General features: G+C 34.9%; 1 protein-coding gene across 2 annotated transcripts in view; it reads right to left on the bottom strand.

Moving 5' to 3' along the window:
* Positions 1-26,898, bottom strand: part of LOC149790607 (nephrocystin-3-like) — a 129,222-nt gene that overhangs the window by 12,996 nt on the left and 89,328 nt on the right. The window contains exons 23-30 of one of the 2 annotated variants that reach the window (XM_089972711.1): positions 22,659-22,900; positions 19,528-19,603; positions 13,085-13,224; positions 12,183-12,354; positions 11,635-11,656; positions 11,502-11,548; positions 8,669-8,794; positions 3,724-3,849 (exon numbers count right to left, since the gene is read on the bottom strand). In XM_089972711.1, the coding sequence (XP_089828837.1) occupies positions 3,724-3,849; positions 8,669-8,794; positions 11,502-11,548; positions 11,635-11,656; positions 12,183-12,354; positions 13,085-13,224; positions 19,528-19,603; positions 22,659-22,900 (951 nt within the window). Of the gene's footprint in view, positions 1-3,723; positions 3,850-8,668; positions 8,795-11,501; positions 11,549-11,587; positions 11,657-12,182; positions 12,355-13,084; positions 13,225-19,527; positions 19,604-22,658; positions 22,901-26,898 lie in introns of both variants that reach the window. The other variant, XM_089972710.1, reaches the window with a different exon arrangement.

The following is a 26,898-nucleotide window of genomic DNA, read 5'->3' as shown; positions in this document are numbered from 1 at the left end:
AAAGGTCACCAATGCAAGATTGATGCGTTGGGCGTTGTCTTTGCAACCATACAGTTTTCGAATCGAGGCAATTCGAGGGTCAGAAAATGTGGGAGCTGATTTTTTAAGTAGGGTGTAATTAGCAAATCATTTCGTTCAGTCTGAAAATTGGAAGTTTTAATAATGATTCATTGTTCACATTCCGTGATTGTTCTAAAAGTGATACCACTTTTTTTTAGGGGGGAGGTATTGTCACGGAATGGTGTAAATGTTGTTAATTAAATACATGTACTCGGGTTTCGTTTCTTTTTCTCTGTACAACGATACCTGAGGGTGATTATAATATGGTCTATGTATTTCGAAATCGTGAGTACGATTCGTCCTGTGCCACACGTGCAAGGTGCCTTTGATAAAGAATAACGAAAATTCTAAAGGTATAAATACGTTACTACATGTAAAGGACCTTTACAATACTAATGGTTTTGTCAGCAAGCGGCCTGCTAAAAGGATTCGTACAACTCCAGCTGTAGGGGTAGGTAATTTTTGGGTTTTAAGTGATAACTAGTGTATTACCATATTTGCCTTTGTATGTTTGTTATAGTTTTCTTTACATACCATAATGCGTGCATTTTTTATTCTTGTTGCGATGTACACTTATATTGGTAATGTAAAGCTACATTTTTTAAAAGGATTGTTTACTAGTGTCTTATCAAGCAGGGTTAGGTTTACTATTGATCCTCTGTTTTGTAATTGCCATTATAATATAATCTTTTTAACTTACCATGTATAACGTCCTTACGTTATGTCTGTATCAAGTTTAGTACACTGTATCGGGTATATTTTCAGCATAGTGAGTGAGTGTTTTGATGGTAGGAATATCCGGGGTGTCCGGTGTTGTCAGAGTGTAGAAACGTCCGTGTGTCCGGAGCGTTTAAGGTGCCGGAGCGTCTAATGTCTAGCGTCCGGAGGGTCCAGAGGGACTAAGGTGACCCAGCTGTAGAGCCGTCAAAGGACCAGGGGGTCCGGAGGGTCTAATATTTCAAGTATCCGGAGGGTCTAATGTTCAAGTGATCATAGTATTCCGAGGGTCCGGAGTCTATATTGGTTGTGAAATTGATTCGGAAGAGCAGCGGATATGGTGCACGGGTGACGGAGTGCATCTCCACACATGTATTTTTAGCTGTATGCTAATTTTGGGTTAGTAAGACCCAGTGTGTTATTCAGGACTGGAAGGATAGATTGTATATCCGTTCTTGTTTAGTGACATAATTTCGCTACCTGAGTGAATACATTTTTTACTATGTGTAAAGACTTACAATGTTTACTATTTGAGTGAACTATATTCATCTTTCCATTATTGAATCGTTTGTGAAATCATTTATCCTGTGTTTTAGTGTTACTGAACTAAATTTATTTGTATATTTTTTTTCCCATCTTTGAAACTGTGCGTTTTTTATGTTAAATAGATCCAATATTTGGATTATAAATACGCACACATCTTCATAATCCACTATTCATATAAATCGCCACATTAAATCATATATATGTGTTGTCATTACGTGTTCTGTTGTTAATCCGAAATATCCCACCCGGTTATCTTGTTACAGTCTTTGTATATTCAAAAAAAAAAAGTCGACTCACTTCACAGAATCCATAGTCAACTTCCGATGTCGGCTTGCTTTGCAATAAAATAACCTTTGTATTGAAATCCTTTACAAAATAAAGTAACCGGGGTTGGCTTCTGAGATCACCTGCTTTGTAATAAAAATAACTTTTTGTCTTTGATGTCCTGTCGGTAGGTTCAAAGAAGGAGTTAACTGCTTGCTGCCAGTCATGTTTATTCACCACCAGGGCTTATGTGTGCTTGTTATAGTAAGGATAATTATGTAACCCTAGCTAGTGAAAAGACTGTCACTTGTACTCAAGTGAATGTGTTTTCAAATGATGATTTTTTTTGCGAGATATTGTCATACAGTAGACCTGGATATAATTCAATCTTGATTATTTTGCACCCAACACCGTGTCATGCGTGAATGGCTTATTCAAGATATCAGTTGACTATTCCCCTCTTGTATGTGATTTTGTTGGCTCCAGTTTTCAGTCGGATAACATGTTCAAACCTTTGAGTACAACCACACACAATTGTTTCTCAGTGTTCATGTCAATGAACAACATGGTGTGTGGTATTGGACATAATTGATACACGCTACAGTATGGAAGCCTATGCTACTTACACGGATTTCGTGGAAATGTTTTATTCTTTAATGCTCATGTTGAAAAAAAGGAATAAATGATAACAACACAAGGTTAGTTTCTTTCTTTTTATTGTCAATTAAGCGTTTTATTTATCTATTTTATTGCGACGTGCAGTTGTGGGGGGGGAGAGCACAAATGCAATACCAATTTATTTCGTTCTTAAGTCTTGGGACATATGACCAAAGTGAAAAAAATGTTTCACCATAAGTTCTGGGACAGGAAAAAAAATAATTATTTTATCGTGTCCCAACATATGCGGTAAATACGGTATATGTGAGGTTGCATTATATAGCGGTTCATTATGTTATGTATATCTATATTTTTGTGTAAGCTTTGGTACATGGCTGTGTCTATATTGTGTGTGACTTTTGTCCATGACTGTAAATTGTAGTGATCATCTATAAACAAGATATACTATTTATACATGTTGAATTACTTTAATGTATATAATGGCTGTAATGCAAGCTGTATACTGGCCTTTACTATTTATACATGTTGAATTACTTTAATGTATATAATGGCTGTAATGCAAGCTGTATACTGGCCTTTACTATTTATACATGTTGAATTACTTTAATGTATATAACGGCTGTAATGCAAGCTGTATACATGCCTTTACTATTTATACATGTTGAATTACTTTAATGTATATAACGGCTGTAATGCAAGCTGTATACTGGCCTTTACTATTTATATATGTTGAATTACTTTAATGTATATAATGGCTGTAATGCAAGCTGTATACTGGCCTTTACTATTTCTACCTGTTGACTTACTTGAACATATATAACAGTGGTAATGTAAGATGTATACTGGCCTTTACTATTTCTACCTGTTGAATTACTTTAATGTATATAACGGCTGTAATGCAAGCTGTATACTAGCCTTTACTATTTCTACATGTTGAATTACTTTAATGTACATAACGGCTGTAATGCAAGCTGTATACTGGCCTTTACTATTTCTTACTGATGACTTATTTTAATATATAAAATATTTGTTTGCTGAAATGAAGAAAATAATAATACTTCTCTTGTTTATGTGGTGAAAAATATGATGGAAATTTCCATCAGGGCATTTAACAATTAATGTATTATGATAAAAATTACATTGTGACTGTTATCATCAATACAGTTTGTCCAAAAACAACCCCAAAGGCCAATCAAACATTGCATACAATACTGAAATAAAAGCTAAATTATCATTTCAGATTTCTGTGGTGTGGCATACAATAGAGGCACTGAAACTATTTCAAAAGCTACATTATCATTTCAGATTTCTGTGGTGTGGCATACAATAGAGGCACTGCAACTATTGCAAAAGCTACATTATCATTTCAGATTTCCGTGGTGTGGCATCTAAACAAAATTAAACTATTGGTGTTCAGACCCAGTCTTCTCCACATGATTCTTAGTTATAAGGAGATGGATTAAGTTTGCATGTTTTAAGGAGGCTATAAAATAAAACATATTATTGCCTGTAACTTACCAGTTCATATTTCATAACTGCCAGATTGCGTAGAGTTTCTGCCACTCTGGGATGGCTGGGGCCAAGACTATCTTCATATATTTTAAGGGCTTTCTCATACAATGGCTCAGCCTCTGCATACTTATTCTGGAAAATATAAATTTAAATTCCTCAGTCAATCAATTTATGGTTTATCATTTCATTCAAACCACATTTCATGATTCTTACCTAAATATAAAGTCTACCTATCTATCAAAGCCTCATGTAATGACCACCTATATATCAAGACCAGCTATCTCTTAAAACCTGCATATTAATAAAGAGAACCTATTTATTCAGACTGCATTTGTTTGGTCACCTGAATGGTCATTGTAAGTTTTTATTCTATTTCTGAGAAGACTGATATAACACAATTGTGACTAAACCCTGGTGTAGCAGAGTACTAAGGAGGCATATAAAACAGAATTTTTAACTAACCAGAGTACTGTAGAAGCAGATGTAACACAAATGTGATGAAATACTCATGCACCCAGAGTACTGTGGAGGCAGAAGAAACACAAATGTTATGAAACACTCATGAACCAAGAGTACTGTGGAGGCAGATGAGACACAAATGTTATGAAACACTCATGAACCATGAGCATTGTGAAGGCAGATGAAACACAAATGTGAAGAAACACTCATGAACACAGAGTACTGTGGAGGCAGATGAAACACAAATGTGATGAAACACTCATGCACCCAGAGTACTGTAAAGGCAGATGAAACACAAATGTGATGAAACACTCATGCATCCAGAGTACTGTGGAGGCAGATGTAACACAAATGTGATGAAACACTCATGCACCCAGAGTACTGTAAAGGCAGATGAAACACAAACGTGATGAAACACTCATGCACCCAGAGTATTGTGGAGGCAGATGTAACACAAATGTGATGAAACACTCATGCACCAAGAGTACTGTGAAGGCAGATGAAACACAAACGTGATGAAACACTCATGCACCCAGAGTACTGTGGAGGCAGATGTAACACAAATGTGATGAAACACTCATGCACCAAGAGTACTGTGGAGGCAGATGAAACACAAATGTGATTAAACATTCATGCACCCAGAGTATTTTGGAAGCAGATGTAACACTCATGCACCCAGAGTAAATAAGGAGGCATCTGTAATAGCATTCTTATGAAACTGGTGCAGTCAGAGTACTGTGGAGGCAGATATAACACAATTATGACAAATGCTGGCATAGCAAAAGCACTGTGTTGATACATGAAATACAGGTGTAGCCAGAGTGCTAGGGAGGTGGATATAACATAATTCTTTAGAAACAGTGGTGTAGCCTGCGTACTGTGGAAGCAGATATGACACAACTATGATGAAACACTTGTGTAGCCAGAGTTTCGTGGAGGCAGATATTACACAACTGTGAAGAAACAATGGTGTAAGTAACTGGAGTATTATTTAACTTGTATGCAAGGCATTTTCCAACGAACATGATGATTGGACTTAACTATGTTTTCTCACAATAAAGCCTCATATAAAATTTGATTTCTATCTATTAAGTCCATCAAAAATTACTGTGCAGTAGTGGAATTCAGTTTGCAGAGATGAACAGTTAAGTCCAACAAAGCCATAAATCAGTCAAATATTTACAGAAATAAAATGAAATTAAACTTGACATATATAAAGCCCTATCATAACTTTGGTTCCATCTTTTATGTCCATCAAGATTTATTGCTTAGAAATGGAATTCATAAAGCAAGGACAAACAAAATGGCTGTAAATTAGACAAAATTATGAAAATATAATTTGAGTTTAGTTTTAGGGAGAAGGTTATTGTTAAATAGCAGTTTTGGTTAATGGTAAATTGTATTTTGGGTCGTACATGGGCGAGGTAAATGACACCTGTATCATATAAACGAACAGCTTTTCTTAATTTAACATGAGGTTTATTCATTGCAAACCTGTGATGACTTTTAATCATCACAGTTGTGATTAAACATTGCAGTCTTGTTGGACTGTTCTTGTTGCTATATTGCAGTCTTGTTGGACTGTTGTTGTTGTTACATTGCAGTCTTGTTGGACTGTTCTTGTTGCTACATTGCAGTCTTGTTGGACTGTTTCTTTGCATAACTTTTTCATAGATTTCACAAAGTCAATTACTTTCCATTACAAATAATTATTCAATAAATGAGAATTATTTGGAGGAGCTGCTTTGGAAATATAATTACCTGTATTAAGACTGATTGACATAATTAAGTATTCCTTACATCACTTGGCAGTAAAGCAATAACCAGTATAAGATTTGTGCTTGGGAAACATTTATCCAAAAGGTTTCAAAATAGAGAAAAAAATGTAAATTGCTCTAAATGGTATGAACATCTAATCATATTATGGGGTGCTCTACATATACTATCTACTTCTGAGAGTGTGGCAGGTGTAAGGTGAAGTTTACATTTGGAACATGCACAGTATAGAGAATGTTGGTATACTTCAATATTACTTTCATGTTACTTCTATATTACTTCTATGTTACTTCTATATTACTTTCATGTTACTTCTATATTACTTTCATGTTACTTCTATGTTACTTTCATGTTACTTCTATATTACTTTCATGTTGCTTCTATATTACTTTCATGTTGCTTCTATATTACTTTCATGTTGCTTCTATGTTACTTTCATGTTACTTCTAAATTACTTTCATGTTACTTCTATGTTACTTTCATGTTACTTCTATATTACTTTCATGTACTGTGGCTGAAATTTCCTTGGATATTGTACTTGTGGAAACTGTACATGATTGAAGCAAACAGCCAACCAGAATGACTGCTTCCATTGTGTTAAAAAATCAGCCTGAATTAGTCTAAAGTACGCTATCTTTAGCACCTATTAAACTAGGTAAAATGAATTCTGCCAGACTAGACAATACCAGCTTCTGAAAGTGCAAAGAGTGTGTACCAAATATATAAAATGTAAAAACATTATCTGCTCTTTTTTCCAATTTACCTCTGATGTCCAGGAAGTGAAAATGACCAAATGGAGCTTGTAGTTTTTTGAAAGGTGCACATCTAAACTAAGGCAAAGCTGTATACTCTATAACCCATAGTACACCCATCAATCATGCATCAAAATAAATAGAATTAAATGTTCTTTGAACAATACCTAAGATATACAAGGTCTTTTTTAAATAGCCAGTATAATCAGTGAGGAAACCTGAGGAAATTCTTTTCCTTAAAATTCTAACCCTATGCATAACACAAAACTGGTGAGCGCCACCCATGGTGGGATAAAATATTTTTTGCTGCGTTACAATATTAGCCCTGTTTATTATATCATACAAAATTTGTGAGTGAAAAATACAGCTCCTAAATTTTATTTATATCCCTTGGTTTGGGATAAATCTTGCTAGCAAGGTTTCTGTAAAAAAATAATTTATAAATAAAGTCGTAAAGATTTTAAAAATTAAAAAAAATTCTGCAAAGGCTAAAATATCAGATCAGGCCATCTATATATATGAATATAAATTTCACTTGCCTAATGTGAGTAGTGTTTGCAAATTGTGTTGCAATGTCTAAGTCCAGAATGTTAAAAAATGTGTAAAAAATACCTGAAATGGCCTGAAACTTTAACCAGGTTATCTAAAACATATGAATACCAAACTGCAAATTAAATTTCAAAATTTAGCTTCCTATCAATTTTTGCTTCTTGTTGCTAACAACATTTTCCCCCAAAATATGTCTATGTTCAAAGAGTTAAAAAAAATAGGTTAAATAACCAAAAACCCAAAGTAATCACCTGAAAATCTAACTATGTCATCCACATATGGATACAAATATGCTACCCAAATTTCATTTGTCTAGATTCAATGGGGTCTGCACAATCATGATAAGAAGCTTTGCTAGATGGACAGCAAGACGTCAAGATATATGGATGCATGGACAGCAAGACGTCAAGATATATGGATATATGGACAGCAGGATGTCAAGATATATGGATATATGGACAGCAGGATGTCAAGATATATGGATACATGGACAGCAAGACGTCAAGATATATGTATGCATGGACAGCAAGATGTCAAGATATATGGATGCATGGACAGTAAGATGTCAAGATATATGGATGCATGGACAGCAAGATGTCAAGATATATGGATACATGGACAGCAAGATGTCAAGATATATGGATACACGGACAGTAGGATGTCAAGATATATGGATACATAGACAGGAGAATGGGTCATGTATAGGAAGGAGTAAAGGCAGACTTATCTACATAAACAACTGTAACACTATATTCCTACTTCTCAACATGTATGGCAATGGAATACAAAAGTAGAGACAGCTCAAATGTTTCTAAAGAAAGTTTTTCCTGAGTGATGTCTACCCCCAAAATTGACCACCTGCAGACCCACGGCCATAGAAAAGGCCTGCTGAGCTCTTCTGCATGTTGTAAGTCTATGACTAATGGAGACAGGAGCTATGATGTTGTAGCACCAATGCAGGCTGGGTATGTCATGTTTGATGACTAATGGAGACAGGAGCTATGATATTGTAACACCAATGCAGGCTGGGTATATCATGTTTGATGACTAACGGAGACTGGAGCTATGATGTTGTAAGACCAATGCAGGCTGGGTATATCATGTTTGATGACTAATGGAGACTGGAGCTATGATGTTGTAAGACTATGGGAGGCTGGAGCTAAGATGGCTCAGTGGTAATTGTGTGAACATTAAAACCAAAGTGAATCCTATGCTCAGATGTCCTTGGGCAAAGTATTTCATTCCTATTGTCTTGTCATATAATTTGTGCCTTAAAACACCGAAACAAATTATATGAGTCACTCAAAAGCTCATGCACAAAACTACAAATTGTAACTCTGATGTCACAATAATGTGATACCTGTATCTCACCTATACTTTGCAGGACAAACAGAATAAAGTCATTACCCTTTTACCTGTTGTGAGTACAGAACTGCCAGATTAACAAGAGCTGTAGCTACTGAGGGATGCTGAGTACCAAATGTTTTCTCTCGGATTTCTACAGCCTGCTTGTACATGGGCTCTGCTTTGTCAAACTTGCTCTGAAATACAAGGATATGTACAAGTCAACTCTGCCCTTGTATGTGACATCAAAATCATAAAAGTAAGGTGTATTCACAAATAAAAGTTTTATCACAATTGTTTTCTTGAAATTGTTGTGATGTTACAGTACTGTTCATATCCAAGTAGAATATAAAAATAATATAAATATTCAACAGATTCTAAATTACCTTCTTTTGCAAAAAAACAGATGACAGTTTATTAAGGATTAAACTTAAAGTGTCTATTTTTAGAAACTTTTGCAATCGATAACGTCATGAAGACCAGATCTTTTTAAATGAGCACAACTGTGTTTTAAAATAAGAAAATCACACAATTCAACATCTCAGCTTGCCTACTTTGGGATTTAAAAAAGTGTAACAGAATAGCCAATAAAGAGTATCCTGGGCATTACAAGGCAGCAAAAAGGTTGTATCGGTACACCCTGCTATGTCTTCATTCATTCAACGTTGTTTCATTTATACATCGTCAAATAATTTAGACCCTTTGAAGCTATAAGTCATCTATGATTTGTTTTACATGATAGCTCATGCCCATACGCGGCCAGCCACAAGAGATGTGCAAGACTCTGTTGTCCATCTCCAATGAAGCTACAGAACACCATCATCAGTCTTTCTTTGCATCTGTAGTATTCAGATCGCATCACCATGATTGTTATTTTCATAAAAAATCCTCTGTAGTATTCAGATCGCATCTCCATGATTATTATTTTCATCAAAAAATCTCTGTAGTATTCAGATCGCATCTCCATGATTGTTATTTTCATCAAAAAACCTCTGTAGTATTCAAATCACATCTCCATGATTGTTATTTTCATCAAAAAACCTCTGTAGTATTCAGATCACATCTCCATGATTGTTGTTTTCATCAAAAAACCTCTGTAGTATTCAGATCACATCTCCATGATTGTTGTTTTCATCAAAAACCTCTGAAGTATTCAGATCACATCTCCATGATTGTTGTTTTCATCAAAAAACCTCTGTAGTATTCAGATCGCATCTCCATGATTGTTGTTTTCATCAAAAAACCTCTGTAGTATTCAGATCACATCTCCATGATTGTTGTTTTCATAAAAAAACCTCTGTAGTATTCAGATCACATCTCCATGATTGTTGTTTTCATCGAAAAACCTCTGTAGTATTCAGATCACATCTCCATGATTGTTGTTTTCATCGAAAAACCTCTGTAGTATTCAGATCACATCTCCATGATTGTTGTTTTCATCAAAAAACCTCTGTAGTATTCAGATCACATCTCCATGATTGTTGTTTTCATCAAAAAACCTCTGTAGTATTCAGATCACATCTCCATGATTGTTGTTTTCATCAAAAAACCTCTTTAGTATTCAGATCACATCTCCATGATTGTTGTTTTCATAAAAAAACCTCTGTAGTATTCAGATCACATCTCCATGATTGTTGTTTTCATCAAAAAACCTCTGTAGTATTCAGATCACATCTCCATGATTGTTGTTTTCATCGAAAAACCTCTGTAGTATTCAGATCACATCTCCATGATTGTTGTTTTCATCGAAAAACCTCTGTAGTATTCAGATCACATCTCCATGATTGTTGTTTTCATCAAAAAACCTCTGTAGTATTCAGATCACATCTCCATGATTGTTGTTTTCATCAAAAAACCTCTTTAGTATTCAGATCACATCTCCATGATTGTTGTTTTCATAAAAAAACCTCTGTAGTATTCAGATCACATCTCCATGATTGTTGTTTTCATCAAAAAACCTCTGTAGTATTCAGATCACATCTCCATGATTATTGTTTTCATCAAAAAACCTCTTTAGTATTCAGATCACATCTCCATGATTGTTGTTTTCATAAAAAAACCTCTGTAGTATTCAGATCACATCTCCATGATTGTTGTTTTCATCAAAAAACCTCTGTAGTATTCAGATCACATCTCCATGATTGTTGTTTTCATCGAAAAACCTCTGTAGTATTCAGATCACATCTCCATGATTGTTGTTTTCATCGAAAAACCTCTGTAGTATTCAGATCACATCTCCATGATTGTTGTTTTCATCAAAAAACCTCTGTAGTATTCAGATCACATCTCCATGATTGTTGTTTTCATCAAAAAACCTCTGTAGTATTCAGATCACATCTCCATGATTGTTGTTTTCATAAAAAAACCTCTGTAGTATTCAGATCACATCTCCATGATTGTTGTTTTCATCAAAAAACCTCTGTAGTATTCAGATCACATCTCCATGATTGTTGTTTTCATCAAAAAACCTCTTTAGTATTCAGATCACATCTCCATGATTGTTGTTTTCATCAAAAAACCTCTGTAGTATTCAGATCACATCTCCATGATTGTTGTTTTCATCGAAAAACCTCTGTAGTATTCAGATCACATCTCCATGATTGTTGTTTTCATCAAAAAACCTCTGTAGTATTCAGATCACATCTCCATGATTGTTGTTTTCATCGAAAAACCTCTGCAATCAACAGACTTCATGCCTGGATGACCTGGACTATAATACTCTCACTGTCTCACCTGTCACCTACACAGAGAGGTCAGATGTTCTTGATGACAGATGTTACACCTGGATGATGACTATCATACAGACATTTTAACTCACTTGTTGCCTGTACGGTAAGGCCAAATGTTTGATTATGGATGATAAACCTGGATAATCTGGACTGTGACACAGACAGTGTAACTCACCTGTCGCCTGTACAGCAAGGCCAAATGTTTGATTATGGATGCTACACCTAGATAATCTGGACTATGATACAGACAGTGTAACTCACCTGTCGCCTGTACAGCAAGGCCAAATGTTTAATTATGGATGCTACACTAGGATGATCTGGATTATGAGACTGAAAATACAAATTAAATTCCCATTTAAAGATATTATTCCTTCTTATAAGACTGATCAGAATTTGATTAATTTTCATTTTAAACTTATGCATAAAGAATGACTGCCTGTAACAACTGATAAGTCTAATTTGCAAATAATGATTATATAATTAACCTATTATGATATAATTATGACATCATATACAAATACAATTATACCAAGAATTTTTTCAAATATGAACAATGCAAAGAAATAACATTTTTGACATAAGGACAAAGAAATATGTATATGGCACCATAAATTCGGTTTAATTCAGCTTCATCATTTCTCTCTTGATATTGCTAGGATTGTAATACAAGTGATATACTAAGATGATTCCACAAATATCTGTGTCAAGCATTTAATAAGACTTTGAAATTATGTCATTAAAATAGCAATGCAAATCTGACACATTTCTGTTAATATTGGAAAGGCAAAAACTTCACAAATTTGGTACATGGCTCCTATATGCAAATGGTGTCTGATGAAATTAACATTTTACCAACCTGCATTCGAATGTGAAGTGCTCTTTCATACAGAGGCTCAGCCTTGTCAGGCTGCTTCCTATCGTTGTAAAGTGCAGCAAGGTTATTTAGGGACTGTGCGATATCAGGGTGGTCATGTCCAAGCAATGCTTCTCTCATTTCTAGAGACCTTTTCAGCAGCGATTCAGCAGTTCTGAGAATCAATACAAATAGTTCATTTTAAGCTAATGTAAGAATCAGCTTTGTATCAATGCTGTAATAACATATTCAGACTAGGTCATGTGACAGGCTTGCATGGCTAAAATGCTCATATTCAGACAAGGTCATGTGACAGACTTGCATGGCTAAAATGCTATAACATATTCAGAAAAGGTCATGTGACTGGCTAGGCATGGCTAGAATGCTATACAAACATATTCAGACATGGTCATGTGATAGGCTTGCATGGCTAAAATGCTATAATAACATATTCAGACAAGGTCATGTGACAGGCTTGGATGGCTAAAATACTATAATAACATATTCAGGCTTGCATGGCTAAAATGCTATAATAACATATTCAGATAAGGTCATGTGACAAGTTGCATGGCTAAGATTTAACTGATTATACATTTTCATGATTATTTAAAATTCTTTCCTCATACTGTATAATGGTTTTTAAAATAATTAAAAAGATCAAATAAATAAACATGCTGATAAACTTGCATAGTTTATACAATGTGTTGTTTGCAGTAAAAAATAAAATCACAGAAATATACAGCTTGATAAACATAAACAGTCTATACACTGAAGTCATTGTCAGTGTTGTTGTTTGCAATATCTGCAGGTTATTCAAGTAAGGTGTTTTTATACTGAATACAGCTGTGGAGTCGGTTTGTCAACTATCAGTCAATATAATTAGATCAACACACACATCAACTTACTCAAAGTTGTTTTGAAGATAGTACAAAACTCCAAGTTCGTTAAGAGTGCGGGCTAGAGCCGGTGAGTCAGGACCTATACATAACTCCTCTAACTGAAGAGCTCTCCTCTGTAGGGGGTCTACTCCCCTTGGTGTCCTGGCCTTAAAAGAAAATGAATGCATCATTAAATGGATAAAATACTGTCCAATCTCTTTCATCTCATTCTCACGGCAGATAAACTTTAATGTTAGAGTGAATAAGTGGCTTGTAATGAATTTCACCAAACTGTTATCATTTGTCATATTTGGGTATATGAAGACAATTACTTTGAAAGTAAATAAGTGAACAGCATGACTAAAAATTCAGAACTGGTAAGTGAAAATGGTCAGCTTGTTATCCCATGATGACCAATGGCAATGCCTTCAGTATCATAATGAAGCAAATAGAAGATGACGCTTGCTAATTACACAAATACACAGTGGTCCCCTTTTTAAAAGGCCAATCTTTTTTAAGGCCAACAATTCCTGATACAAATTAGGATATTTTAAATATATTGTCTTTTTCATGAGAAGCCATCTCTTTTCATAAGGCTAGCTTTTCAAAGCATTAAGGGTGTCCTTATAAGAAATGGAATGACAAATGCCAATACAGCTTGGCACCAATGGCATCGCAGGAGTTGCCAGAATGACCTTGAAGTCAATGTCAGACTGCCTTAGTGACTCTGTCTCCAAAATTTCTGTCATGATTTACTCCCTTGGCCTTTTTAGTGAGTGGGTATAGCTGCAAGGAAGAGGAGGTTTGGAATCATAGTTTTCCTTCTCCTAGATGAGTTACCATCCAAGACTTATGAGTCCCATCTACCCGAATCAACTGATTTTAAGGCGCTAGTGACCTGCCTTCAGTTAGTGGAAACATGGTCTGCTGGACTTCAAAGCTAAGCCACTCACGAAGGTCAGGAGCTAGATCTGAATTGACAGAGGCAATCAGAGATGCAAGCCACATGGAGGCATTTCCCAACATTAAGTTGATGTTTTTAGATATAACTAGTCTGATTTACAGTCTATCTAAGGTGACCAGTCCAATACATTGTCTGTGCAATTAATCTCATTTAATGGCGCAGATTCACAAAAATGTGGACATGTAGACGGTGAGTTTTGTTATAAATATCTAGGTGCACAATTAAAAAGAGACTTATGCTTTTATTAATAATTACTCTTTATTGTGCTTTAAAAATCACTTTTATGTTTTGCAATTATTTCACTTTCAGTTGTTTCTCATTCCATGTTTCAGGCAACCAAATTATTAGGGTACACTGACCTAACATTTGAAATGAATGCTAAAATTTTCAAGTAGGTTTCCCAAAAGAAATTAAAGTCAAATTGGTATCTGTAGCACTGATAAATAAATACCATATTTCTCCGATGAGAAACCCAAAATTCCATATTTCTCTGTTGATAAACCGAATACTTCATAGTACTCTGATGATAAGTCGAATAATCCATAGTACTCTGATGATAAGCCGAACACTCCATAGTACTCTGATGATAAGTTGAATACCCGATATTTCTCTGATGATAAGCCAATACTCCCATATTCCTTAGATCAACCCAATATTCTGTATTTCTTAGATGATAAACCCAATACTCCATATTTCTCTAATGATAAGCCCAATACTTATAGGTCACTGCATTTGTATAGGAACATTACTGTGCACATAACTCCACCCAGACAAATTTGAACTTAGACGTGCGCTAAACATAACTTTCAAAAGAAAATGGCATGTCTAGTTCAAGATGAAATTTGGAGTCATATTGTGAATGACTGTATTGCAACAATTTTTCCATTTGATCTGGAATGAATAAATTTTGGTATTTTGGTATTTTTATCGATTCTATGAAATTTCATGATTATCAACTGGATTTATATGTGACAATTCCACATGAAATATATAGGATTGAAGAAGCGAGGGAGAAGCATGTTGACATCTGCAAATGTGTTTCTGTTTCTGTCACTGAATGTTTGAAATCATAATGTGGGGAAAATATGAAGTGTTTCAATTGCAATTATCAAAAAGATGCTATGGAATTTAATGCTTATTTCATTTTGAGTGTAGTAAGGAGGATGTAACTGCACTTATATTCGAAATTACAGTACAATTTTGAAATGGGTAATCAACATTGAGAACCTATGACATGGCTTATGTAATTTGGATTTGCAGAACTAAGAAAGTACATTTTGAGGAACTTCAGGATGTAAAACTGTAATTATATTTGTTTGCCATTCTCATCACCAGCTAAAGAAGACAGTTTGATAGAAAACCCAATACTCCATATTTCTCTGATGATAAGCCCAATACTCCATATTTCTTTGATTTGCCCAATTACTCTACATTTCCTTTTTGACAAGTACAATACTCCATATCTCATTGATGATAAAAGCTATACTCTATATTTCTTTGAGGATAAGTCCAATACTCCAATTTCTCTGATGAAAGCCAAATAATCCAAATTTCTCAGATAAAAACTTCAATACTCCATGTTTCTCTTACGATATACCCAATACTCCATGTTTTTAATGATAAACCCAATACTCCATATTTCTCTGATAAAAAACTCAATACTCCATATTAATGATAATGTTATGTATATTTCATTTAATTATTTGTTTGTGTGCTTTTAATTTTTTTTAAATTCTATTACATGCTATTGTAATGTAACTTTATTTACTGGATTTGATATTGTCTAGAATAGAGTTCAGTTCTGACCGATTTTTTTAATGTTTGAGGTCAACAGCTAGTAATAGAGACATTGTATCTAATGCTGACCTAGTTTAACTTTTTATATTTTTTTAAAATTCTTTCCCTGAGTAAGAACCATTGATTTCAGTTAAGGCTAGACTGGGAGTATGTTATGCTAGGCATGTTAAAAGCTTATATTTTGCTCTAGAAAGATGACCATGTGACCCTCATCCAGGAATCTGTTGTGCCTCTTAAGTTAGCTTTATACCCATTGTTTTGTATAGAAGTAGGGAGTGGGCTTTAAACTTCTGACATGTTAAGTGTGTTGCTGTGACCAGTTTGAGCTGAGATTTTATTTCCTTCAAATTATTGGATTTCAAGTGATTATTTTCCCTGGAAATATAGTGCTCTAAATTAATTCTTGGATAAGGACATTTACTGAAATTTATATTGAAATCAAAAACTGGGACAATATTTTCTGTGATTCAACAAGAGACTTGTCACTGCAGCACTTTGCAGGTTACAACAGACGTTATTGTCTTCCATTTTGGATTTCATCGGGATTCAAACTCAGTTTCCTTCAGGAATTTTTATTACTAAGACTTCAATTTGTTAATTCTTTGATTATTTTTGGATTTGATTCACAAAACCGTAAGTTCTTTTTTTCTCATTTTTCGCTTGATATTTGAGGGAAATAAATTGTTAAATTTTACAAAGCTTGTTGTCTTCACATTTTTCCAGTTACATTTTGTAAGAGCCTAGACTCGTAACAAGAAAACTGGGGTGCTTGTCCTTGGGATAAATGATTTTTGGCTAAAATATTTCAGAAAACTTCATTTTTGAAATTTTAATTCCCCTAGTTTTAGAATTGTTTAAATTCCAAGTATTATTTTTTACATTTTAGAAATTTTTAGTGAAATCAACAGGCTAGTTTACATTGTCATCAAAAGCAGAGATCTTTCTTTCAAATCCTGCCCAGGAGCAGTTGGACTGTTTGAAAAAAGATGAATTGTTCAACTTGCCAGAAAATATGATCTTTCTGAGGCAAAAGAGTCTTTAACAAAGCAACAACAAAAAAATTTGGTCCAGTATTTGGTGGAAAAGAATGTTTGGATAAAAGTGTTTTGGTTTTGATCAGTAAGTCTGTATCAGACTGTGACATAAAAGTAAAGGAATTCAAATTAAAATACAAGATGGAATTAGAGTTAAGAAAGCTGGAACTTCAGAAAGATAAAGAAGAAAAACAAATGCAGTTGCAGTTACAGAAAGAAGCAAAACAAATGCAGGTACAAGCTGAGAAAGAGATAAATGCAGTTACAGAAAGAACAAATGTAGTTACTGAATGAGCAAATGCATTTACAATTGGAGAAAAGGGAGAAAGAGACAGATGCAAATGCAAAGAGAGAAGGATGAGAGGGAATATCAATTTAAAATAAAAGAAATAGAGCTGGCAAGAGAAATACACATTCCCACTTCATATACAAATTAAGTTTTGATGTTACTAAGACTTTTAGGTTAGTGTCCCCTTTTAGAGAAAAAGAAGTACACAAATATTTTCCTTATTTTGAAAAAGTTGCTGAAAATTTGAAATGGCCAAGGGAGCATTGGACTCAATTATTAGTGTGCACTTTTTGGCAAAGCCATAGATATCTATGCATCCCTGTCAGTACATCAAAGTGCCGACAATGATCTGGTTAAGGAATGCATCTTAAAGGGTTATGAGTTAGTCCCTGAAGCTTATCGGCAGAAATTCAGATCTATAAAAAAGAAGCTGGACAAACTCATGTCAAATTTGCAAGAGAAAAAGAGTAGTTATTTGATAGGTGGTGCTTAGCCAAGAAAGTTGATCAGGATACGAAAATCTTTGAGAACTTGTATTACTTGAAGAGTTAAAGAACTGTGTCCATAGTGACATTAAGACTTATCTTGATGAGTATAAGGTTGAAACCTTGGAAAATGCTGCTTGCACTGCCGACCAGTATTCCTTAGCTCATAATACTTCTTTTGTAAATAAGACTTCCACTCAACAGTCTTCTGGCAAAAAAGTATTTCAGCCTAACATAAGCCCTTCTAAATTTCAATCTGGCAGAACTTTTAGAAATCAAGCTTCTGATAAGCTTGATCAAAAATCCTTATCTCTTCCTATATGTACTTATTGTAAGAAGAAAGGAGATGTTATTTCTGATTGCTACAAATTGAAAAATAAGCATCAGAATCAAGACAGAGCTATTCCAAATGCTCTTATTTCTAAGAGGTCAAAGTCACAGTCATGTATTGAAAGCAATACATTTGTTGGATCTAATTCACCACAGTCAGATTTTATTATAGAGAATTATGAACAATTCATGTCAAAGGGTTCTATATCACTCTTAGGTGATTCAGCCAATCCTATCCCTATTAAATTTTAAGGGACACAAGCTTCTCAGAGTCTTTTATTACCAGGTATTTTGCCTTTTTCTGCGAAGATTTCTGCTAATGAGAGTGTTCTTATTCAGGGAGTAGAGTGCAGCTTTGCTATTGTTCCTCTCCATTGTGTAAATTTGTCATCAGACTTAGTCTCAGTACCTGTGACAGTTGGAACAGTGTCTGCTTTACCTGTAGAGGGCATTCATTTAATACAAGGCAATAACCTAGCTGGAGATAATGTTGTGGTAAATCCACCTGTAATTGACAAACCTTGTTTGGATCAGAAAGTTGATCCTATTGAAAAAGAATTCTCTGATTTATACCCAGCTTGTGCAGTTACTAGAGCATTGGCAAAGAAAGGTCTTGAGAATTATGCTGATAAGGAAAGTATTCCTTTAGCTGACAAATGTATTGGTCAGGCTGTTGATAAGGTCACTTTCATACCTTTTCTTATTGTACAGACTCACTCTGCTTAAATTATAATTTTACTTTGTAACTGAATTTTGCTTTGTTTTGTTAAATCTGGCAAATTGTCATGCTAAAGAAGTGATGAAAATAATATCAGAATAATACATTACAGTCAGGAATAATTATTTGCACAGTCCAAAAAAATGATAAAGACTGATATGATAGCAGTGGAGGTAAATTTACCAGAAGATTTTTTCACAAGCTTATGCTTAAGTAAGTTTTAAAGCAAAATAATACATACCAAAGCCCTATCAAAAGGTCTTTTCATGTTAAATTTTGCAAACACAACCAAAAGATCTTTCTAGTGTTCAACATTTCAGAAAACACTGCATTGATAAATTTATCAAATCTAAAAGGGGTAACAATTTGTTGTAATATAATTCCTCAATGCAATTTGATGGAACAAAGTTTCTTAATTCAAGTTGTGCATCATATCATTATTACCATATTTCTTGCATGACAAGCCAAGGGCTTATAACCAGACAAAGATATTCTTGATAAATGCATGTATTCACAAAGTTTAGTAAAAGTTGCTGGTGAGCTTATTATGAAGTATGGGCTTGTTTACACTATACCTATATTGGAAGGGAAATTCCTAGATAGAAAGGAAAGCAACTCATGATACAATGGCAATGGTTAGAAATACAAAGCAAATACAACTGCAAACAACACAGACCCTGATCTCTTGTCACAATATGAGCCAGCAGATCAGTGTCTATGCTTTTTGTTCTACTGATTACTCCTGACAAATTGAATAGACCCAGATCTGCTGATGCATTATGTAAAGCAGATTTGGGGCTTTGCATCTTGACCAGACTTATAATCCAGTATCCATAGTGACAAGAATACATACTGGTGGTGTTCTGGGAGTATTAGTGGTTTTTCTGACATGCAAGGCTCTCTTTTTTAGTGATTCTGCCAGGTCATGTCTGAAAAAGGAAATATCACATAATTATTCTATCAAAGACAAAGTCTGATAAGCATATTAATTAGCAACCAGAATATGTTTAATTCTCAGGGCATTTTAATCAATACAGGGCCTGTTTGTATATAGCCTTGCTTCTGGAGAAACTAATTATTTCCAGTAAAATATGTTTGTTCACAAATATTTACCCAATCATAATACCTTAGAACTAAAACCTCACAAATCCAGTTCTCCCAGATAATACTTGTTATAAGGGACATTAAGATATGCATGTTAAGTCCATACTGATTGTGAAGTCTCCCTTTTGAACAGTATTCAAAATGTACCAAGGAGCATGATATGAATTGATTGAGGGTGCTTAGGCTGATGCCGCTTGCCTATGGGACCAAGAAAAGTCTGGAATAAAATCCCAGGGAATTTATGTTTTGAACAATTTCTACTGTGTGTTTCTGCAGAGGGCATTTATTTCTTGCTGCTAGGTGGTAGCTCTGAATGGGTCTGTTGGAATGTTTTGTAGCTGATGGGACTCTGGACAGAAGAGGAGGTGTTCTGAATGTAATGCAGAGTCCCACAAGAGAAGCCACTTTTTGGGTCCAATGCTCATGGTGGAAATTTTTTATCTCATCTGGCAGCAAAGAACTGAAGCCATTACTCCTACTGGGATCTGTAGGAAGGGTGGTATGGAGACAGTGTCATTTTTTGAAAGATGGAGGCAGTCATGAACAGAAACTTTGGCATAAGCAATTGCTACTTCTGTCAGTTGTCCTCTTTGGTTCATGAGAAATGTGGTTTATGACTGAGGAACTATGACAGGACCACTTGTCAGAGGTTTGTGTTCAAGTTGTGTTTTTGGTTCTGTTTTTTGCTTTCCCAAAACATCCCTGTATTGTGGTCGCAGTTGAGGGGCATGCAAATTCATCGCCTTAGTAGTTTGTGTATCGTCGATCTGGCCATTAAAAAGTAGATTAGAGGATAACAGTTGTGATTGTAGCTTGGCTTTATGATGATCCTTGAGGGAGTGGTGTATCTTGTAAATGTGCAGCTGCTGTGACGGCATCAAGTATGTTGAGCAGCTCTGTTCAAGACCTGGGACATTCTGGAGACTGAATCCCATGCACATACTATGTAACTTAGAGTAAGAGATGGGCTCTGTTCCATTCTGTTGGAACATAGCAATCAATACCAAATCCAACACAGAGCCCACGGCTACCATATTGCAGACCAACTGTGAAGTGTCATAGAAAGATGTCTGATCCATATGAATAGAGTATGGTTAAGTCATCCACAAAGCCATGATGTCACTGTCAATTGTTGGGCATTTCCAAATGAAAAGCTGGTGTATGGCAATGGTAGAACCGCTGATGAGAAGTTGATGGAAGACATTTTGTGAGAAAAAGAGACAGTTGATGCTAAGTTAAACTGTTCCAAATGCCTGTGATTTTGTCAAAATGTGTAGGTGATCCAAGTAGGATTTTTCCTTTTCATGATAAAATCAACAGACGCTGGAGTTCTGGTCCAGGTGGTCAATATGAAATTTGGAGGTAAAAGGTGAAAAACTTCTTCACTGGAGGCTCTGAAGGATGAGTCTTCCCATGACATAGTAAGAAGTGAAGATAGAGCCTGAGAGCAAGCATCATCTTCTCTGCTTGCATGTCTCTTGAGTTAACTGAGACTGAGTTGGCAAAGAGTGTCAATGTCTGCTGCTAACAAAACTCGTGGAGCACCATGAAGAATAAATTATGAATTCCAAACAGTTACTGATTAAACAGTCTCTTCTACTGACCAAGGGTTGAGATAACTGAGAGGTTGCATCGGTTGGAAGCTGAGGTACTAAGCTTAGAATTGTAAATGGAGAGTGCGGTGAGGCCATATGTAGGTTAGACTGGCTTCCATAATTGCCTGAATACACTGGGTCTGACAGATGGGACAACAAAATATTTTTCAGAAATTTATTGTGTTGAGGTCTTTGTTTCTTGAAGATCCCTTGCAGTAGGCCAAAGCTGGTCAAAACTGAAATAGGCCATATTTGTAGGGAGGATGTCGTCCAAGTCATAATGATGGGATTGGTTACAGGATGTTTGATCCATGTGACCAATCCATGTCTTGGTGGAGTGAAATAATAATGTATAGCACAGAAAACTCACCTGTATGTAGCCAGTCATATATATATATATAAAGAGTTTTCTATGGGTCTCAGGGACTTGCATGTTAACAGTTTTGAGTACAGTCTGACCTTATGGTAAAGTCACACAGACTGCCTGTGCAAGTACCCAAGTCCAATTACAAGTGTAAAGACAGCAAAGTGTGGCTAAAATTGTAAAGACTGAACTTTGATGGAGTATACTTTACTTGGGCCGTGAAAACTCTGCCAACTTGTATCAACATTGATTCTGGCTTTTGTGAGGTCTCTCATGGCGACAGCATGCTTTTAGGCACAAGTAGTGACTGGTATATTCATGGGTTTTACCGCCAATCCCTATATCAAAGGGAGATCACTCTGCCTGACTGCCATCTAGGTGGACAGATAACTTTTAGCTCTTTTTATCTAAAAAGTTTTATCTGGGAGGGATGGATTTGCAAGGTAGTAGTAGTTCTCCTAATGTATTATGATTAGGTAACATATTCAAAGACGAACCTGCCCAATTTGGCCAGTTATGCATTTACTAAATCATATATGAGCATACAGACTGGTAAGAATAGGTTATTATGGCAGAATCAAGTTAAAGAACCCTACTGTTTCGTAAATAGCCACAATAAACTTCACAAGTGTACAGTCATACAAGGACTCATTTCTCCAAGACTCACTTATCAATTCTGATACACGATGGTAAATGACTTCTAGTAAAGACGGACATGAATGGAAATTGGTATGGGCTTTTCCATCCAACAATATAGTAGAGACCTAGAAATACAATTATGAGGATTCCATTGTCTGAGATTTTCACTGATGCCAATAATGAGAGAAAGAGAGAGTGATGGAGAGAGAGAGAGAGATAGAGAGAGAGACAGACAGACAGACAGTGGGATAGTAAGTATAATGAATAGATAATTGATCTTACTTTTCCTGTTTCTGGTAAAGTATTGCCAGGGCCTCTAGTTCTTTGGCCACCATAAGATGTTCTCCACCCAGGGCATTCTCATAGATGTCCAGGGCTTGCTTGTACAGGGCTTCAGCTGTAGAGTACTTGCCCCACTGAGCATGAAGTCCTGCCAACTGGTGCAGGGAGTGGGCCACAACTGGGTGATCAGGGTCCAGGGCTGTCTCACGAATCTCTAATGCAGTCTGCAGGGCTGATGCAGCCTGAGGAAAGAAGACATATGTTGATATCACCTAGAGTAGTATTTCAATACTACAATATGTCACAAATGTTAACGTCATCCTGCTGGTTCAAAGTTGATAAAGTAACTATTCCACTGTTCATACTCTATTAAGAGGAGATGATGTCAGGGTGTGTCATTGCATGAATCTTGCAAAATTTGTACAAATTTGCATGCTTGGATAACAGTGAAATGTGAGAACTTCCGAAACTTTGTTGAAAGTCCCACATATGAAAATGTGCTCGGTGAAGTATACAATTTTTATTTAACATTTCTTGTTACAACATCTGTCTTTCTGATAGCAACTGTTCCACATCTGGGTTCTTCAAGCATGACATGAATAGCTGTGAAATGAAATTTGATTAGAACATGCCCAGGAATAAAAACTATAGCATAGTTTAAACCATTCATGGAGAAAGTTTCACAAATGTGTGTTTAAAATACAGGCTACCTAGAAAACCTAAAATATCTGATTTCCATGGTGGTTCATTAAGATTTTGTTCGAAAAAAATTGATGATGACAATAATTTTAAATTATTTTGATTATTGGAGGAGCCTAAAGTGGTATTCAATACGAGTCAGATGCTGGATGGACAAAAAATAGACAGCATGACCCTTTCAGTGGTAGTTCAAAATTAAATGTCTAAAGGGTAGAATACTGGGCCTAATTAAAATACAGACAATTTAAAAGCATAATGCAATTTTCATTATTTTAATTAATCAAATTTGCCCTGCAGATTTTATGCTACAAAAATCATATACATGTATCCATATCAGGGTTAAGATAAAATAAATAAAATAAGGATAAAAAAGCAATTAAGAAGTAAAGATATTTGTTTTAATACCTCTGTCTGCACAAGCATTGATGGACTAAATGCCCTTTTACAGCATTATGGAACAGATAAAAAATTTGGCATAATAGTCAGTAAACTACTGACTTAACAAAGGAAGTTTATGTTAGCTAGCTATGTATATGCCCCTTCAAAAAGCACAGAACAATAGTGATACAAAGAAAAGGAGCTGAGATTAATGCTTAATAATAAATTATAAATACAACTAGAGGTGACATCTGTGAAAGATGTTGATTTCAGTAGAGCTATAAGAAAGTTGAACAGGAAGAAAGAAAGACAGGTATTGAAGTTTCAATAAATATTGACCTATGACCATTTCATCCTCTCCTCCTTTTTTCTTTGATAAAGGGGAAGATCTCGCTTAGATAAAAGGGGAAGGTCTTGCTTAGATAAAATCCTGTCATCATCTCTTCTTAAATTGTTCATGGGAAACAGATTTGGAATTTCTTTTATGCAGAGATATTTAACCAGTGAATGAAGGTGCTAGTGGAATAAATTAAATTAGCATAGAATGAGCAAGGGCAGATTTCAAACTGTTCAAGTTTATCAGCTTGTGCAAGTTATAAGAAAATTGTAGAATAGGACTAGGTGTACTCAATAGTTCTCCTTCTTTACTAACAAACACAAGTACCTGAGGCTGCAGCAGTCTTTTGCATATGCAGGAAATAAAATGTGACAGATTTTGTTGGTATTCAACCTTATTCCCATGCCCCGATTTGTCCTATATGAGATTTTCTTTGCACGATGAAATTGCATTATTTCTTCTGTTTTGAAGATAACATCGTAATCTCTTTCAAGTGTGATTAAGACATGAAACTGGTAATATGTTTTCAAATCATTTATGTTGTACAAAACAAGGGGAGTTAAAATGGAGCCACCATTAAATGGCCTAAAACACTGGATAAAACTCACTCCAGTAGGTACATGTAGTCTGAAAGTATTGTTGTTATCTTCTTATCATTGCATACAAATAAATAATAACAATATATCTACCTGTAGTCTGCATACTGGAAATACAACCAGAATGTCAACATACATGAAAGGGCACTAGTTATCTTCCAAAGATGGAAAGACCATAAAGTTCATATGTGTATCGATATGTATCGTATCACAGGCTGCATATCGTGTATTGATATATATCATATCACAGGCTGCATATCATGAATTGTATCAAAATGCAGCACAGATGTATCGTTTCACCCCTACTGCTTATATCAGTGAATGACATCATATCAGGTATACTGCATTTGGGACATATAGAGTGAATAAAGGAAAAGATCATTCAACGCAATTAAAGTAATACTGTAGTTACTTATGAAGAGGACAATAGTTTGGGTATGGACTGTCTTTATTATTGAACCTGAAACACAATGCTAAGATGGCTCTCACCATAGATTTGGGAAAGGACCTGAACTGCTGGGTTGATATGGACCTTGGTATGACTCATGGTTATATTTCACATTCACATATAAATTCATCATAAATCATCCTTTTAAACTCTATTAAATTCACAATGTCATGAATCAATAGGTAACTCAATCGTTGTTACCAGCCTCATTTCCAGGTTTGTTACTTTTGGAACACTACTGTAGTTATCTCACTTTATGGTAACAGAAATTTTAAAGCTAAATATTTTTCTGGGATTGCATATTTTGACCATTTAGATGTATCTGATGCATGCACACTTAGGTAATACTCTAGGTAATATAGGTCTTTAATTAAAAGTACAGTTGTCCCTGTGAGTGTGTGGTTGCAAATTTTTTCCTGTGGCTGTTACTAGTGAATGGGTGAATCTTCCCCAACAGGTGTAGAATTCTGCAGTGGAGTATCAGAGTGCTTGTCAGTGTCTGCACTAGGACCTGGTCGCATTTCCTAGCATCGTGCTAAGAGTTCTGTGTTTCACTATTCTACTATGAAGTCCATATAAGGGAGTACACAAAGAAAACATATTTCTTTCATCTATTATTTGTCCACAAATGGGCAATTTACATTCATTTCATTATATGATGTCTTTATAAATATTTGCCAGGTGAAATAAAGTTTCTAGAGCAAATTTTGGACAGGTCTAAAAGTGAGTTCTGAATGCATCTGTATAATCTAAACCTTTCAGGAAACTTGCTCATTCCTTTTTATATTTTAAAATCAGCAACTTTAGTTTAAATATTTGCCTAATCAGTTAAATTTTATAAAGACAGTATTTTCTCCTGGGTTTCTGCAACAGATTTAAAAAAAAAAGACGATTCCAGACCTTTTCCAAATCCACCCCCAAATTTCCAGACCTCAAGAGCTCTGAATTTATATACCAAAACATCTCCCAAACACAAAAGAGCCATCATGTTACCAGTTTCTGACTAAGATGGTTGTAATTGCAAAAATATGAGATGCTTTCAAGACATTTTAGCCATTTTTCAATTTTTCCAGACATTTTCAAGACCTGGAAATGTAATTTTCGAATTTTAGACCTTTTCCAGAATTCCACACTATTATGGGAACCCTGTTTTCATGATCTAGAGAGGTCAAGTGTTTTCTGCAGACATTATCAAAATAATAATACTCTATACAGTTCAATAGAAATAGTAAATCATGGAATAATAATAATAATAACAACGACAATAATATTAATAATAATATTTATATTGATAATACTAATACTAATAATAATAATATTAATAAGTGCAAGTTTGATTGTGAAGACATTGAGTGAGTGTTTTTCAAGGTTCTGTTTGAAGTCAACCCATATGAATATAATTAAATTTTAGTCAATATTTCAAGTCTATCATTAAATAATAAATTATTATAAATCGGAACATTAAAACCTTGATATTTGTAAATGTTCATCTTGATTCAACCATAATAAACAGTTATGTAAATTAAGTTATACATGTCCAAATACTGAGATAGTGAGTAAGTGATGTAGTTCATAAGACATTTTCTATCAATGCTATCTTACAATGCCTGTGTAATTTGTGTTACAGTCAATTCTTGCAAACTCTGTTGCTTTCCTAGTGATGCAACAAAAAAAATAATACTTCGAGAAACCATAGATGTGGAATTAGTCTGGTAAGAACATTTTCACACATTATCTTATTTCCTTTCATTATAATCATTATTATTATTATTATTATTATTG

This window comes from Sinohyriopsis cumingii, chromosome 10 (genome assembly GCF_028554795.1).
Source record: "Sinohyriopsis cumingii isolate HCF-2022 chromosome 10, ASM2855479v2, whole genome shotgun sequence".
Taxonomy (NCBI): Eukaryota; Metazoa; Mollusca; class Bivalvia; order Unionida; family Unionidae; genus Sinohyriopsis; species Sinohyriopsis cumingii.
This window is presented reverse-complemented; position numbering and strand designations above follow the sequence as displayed.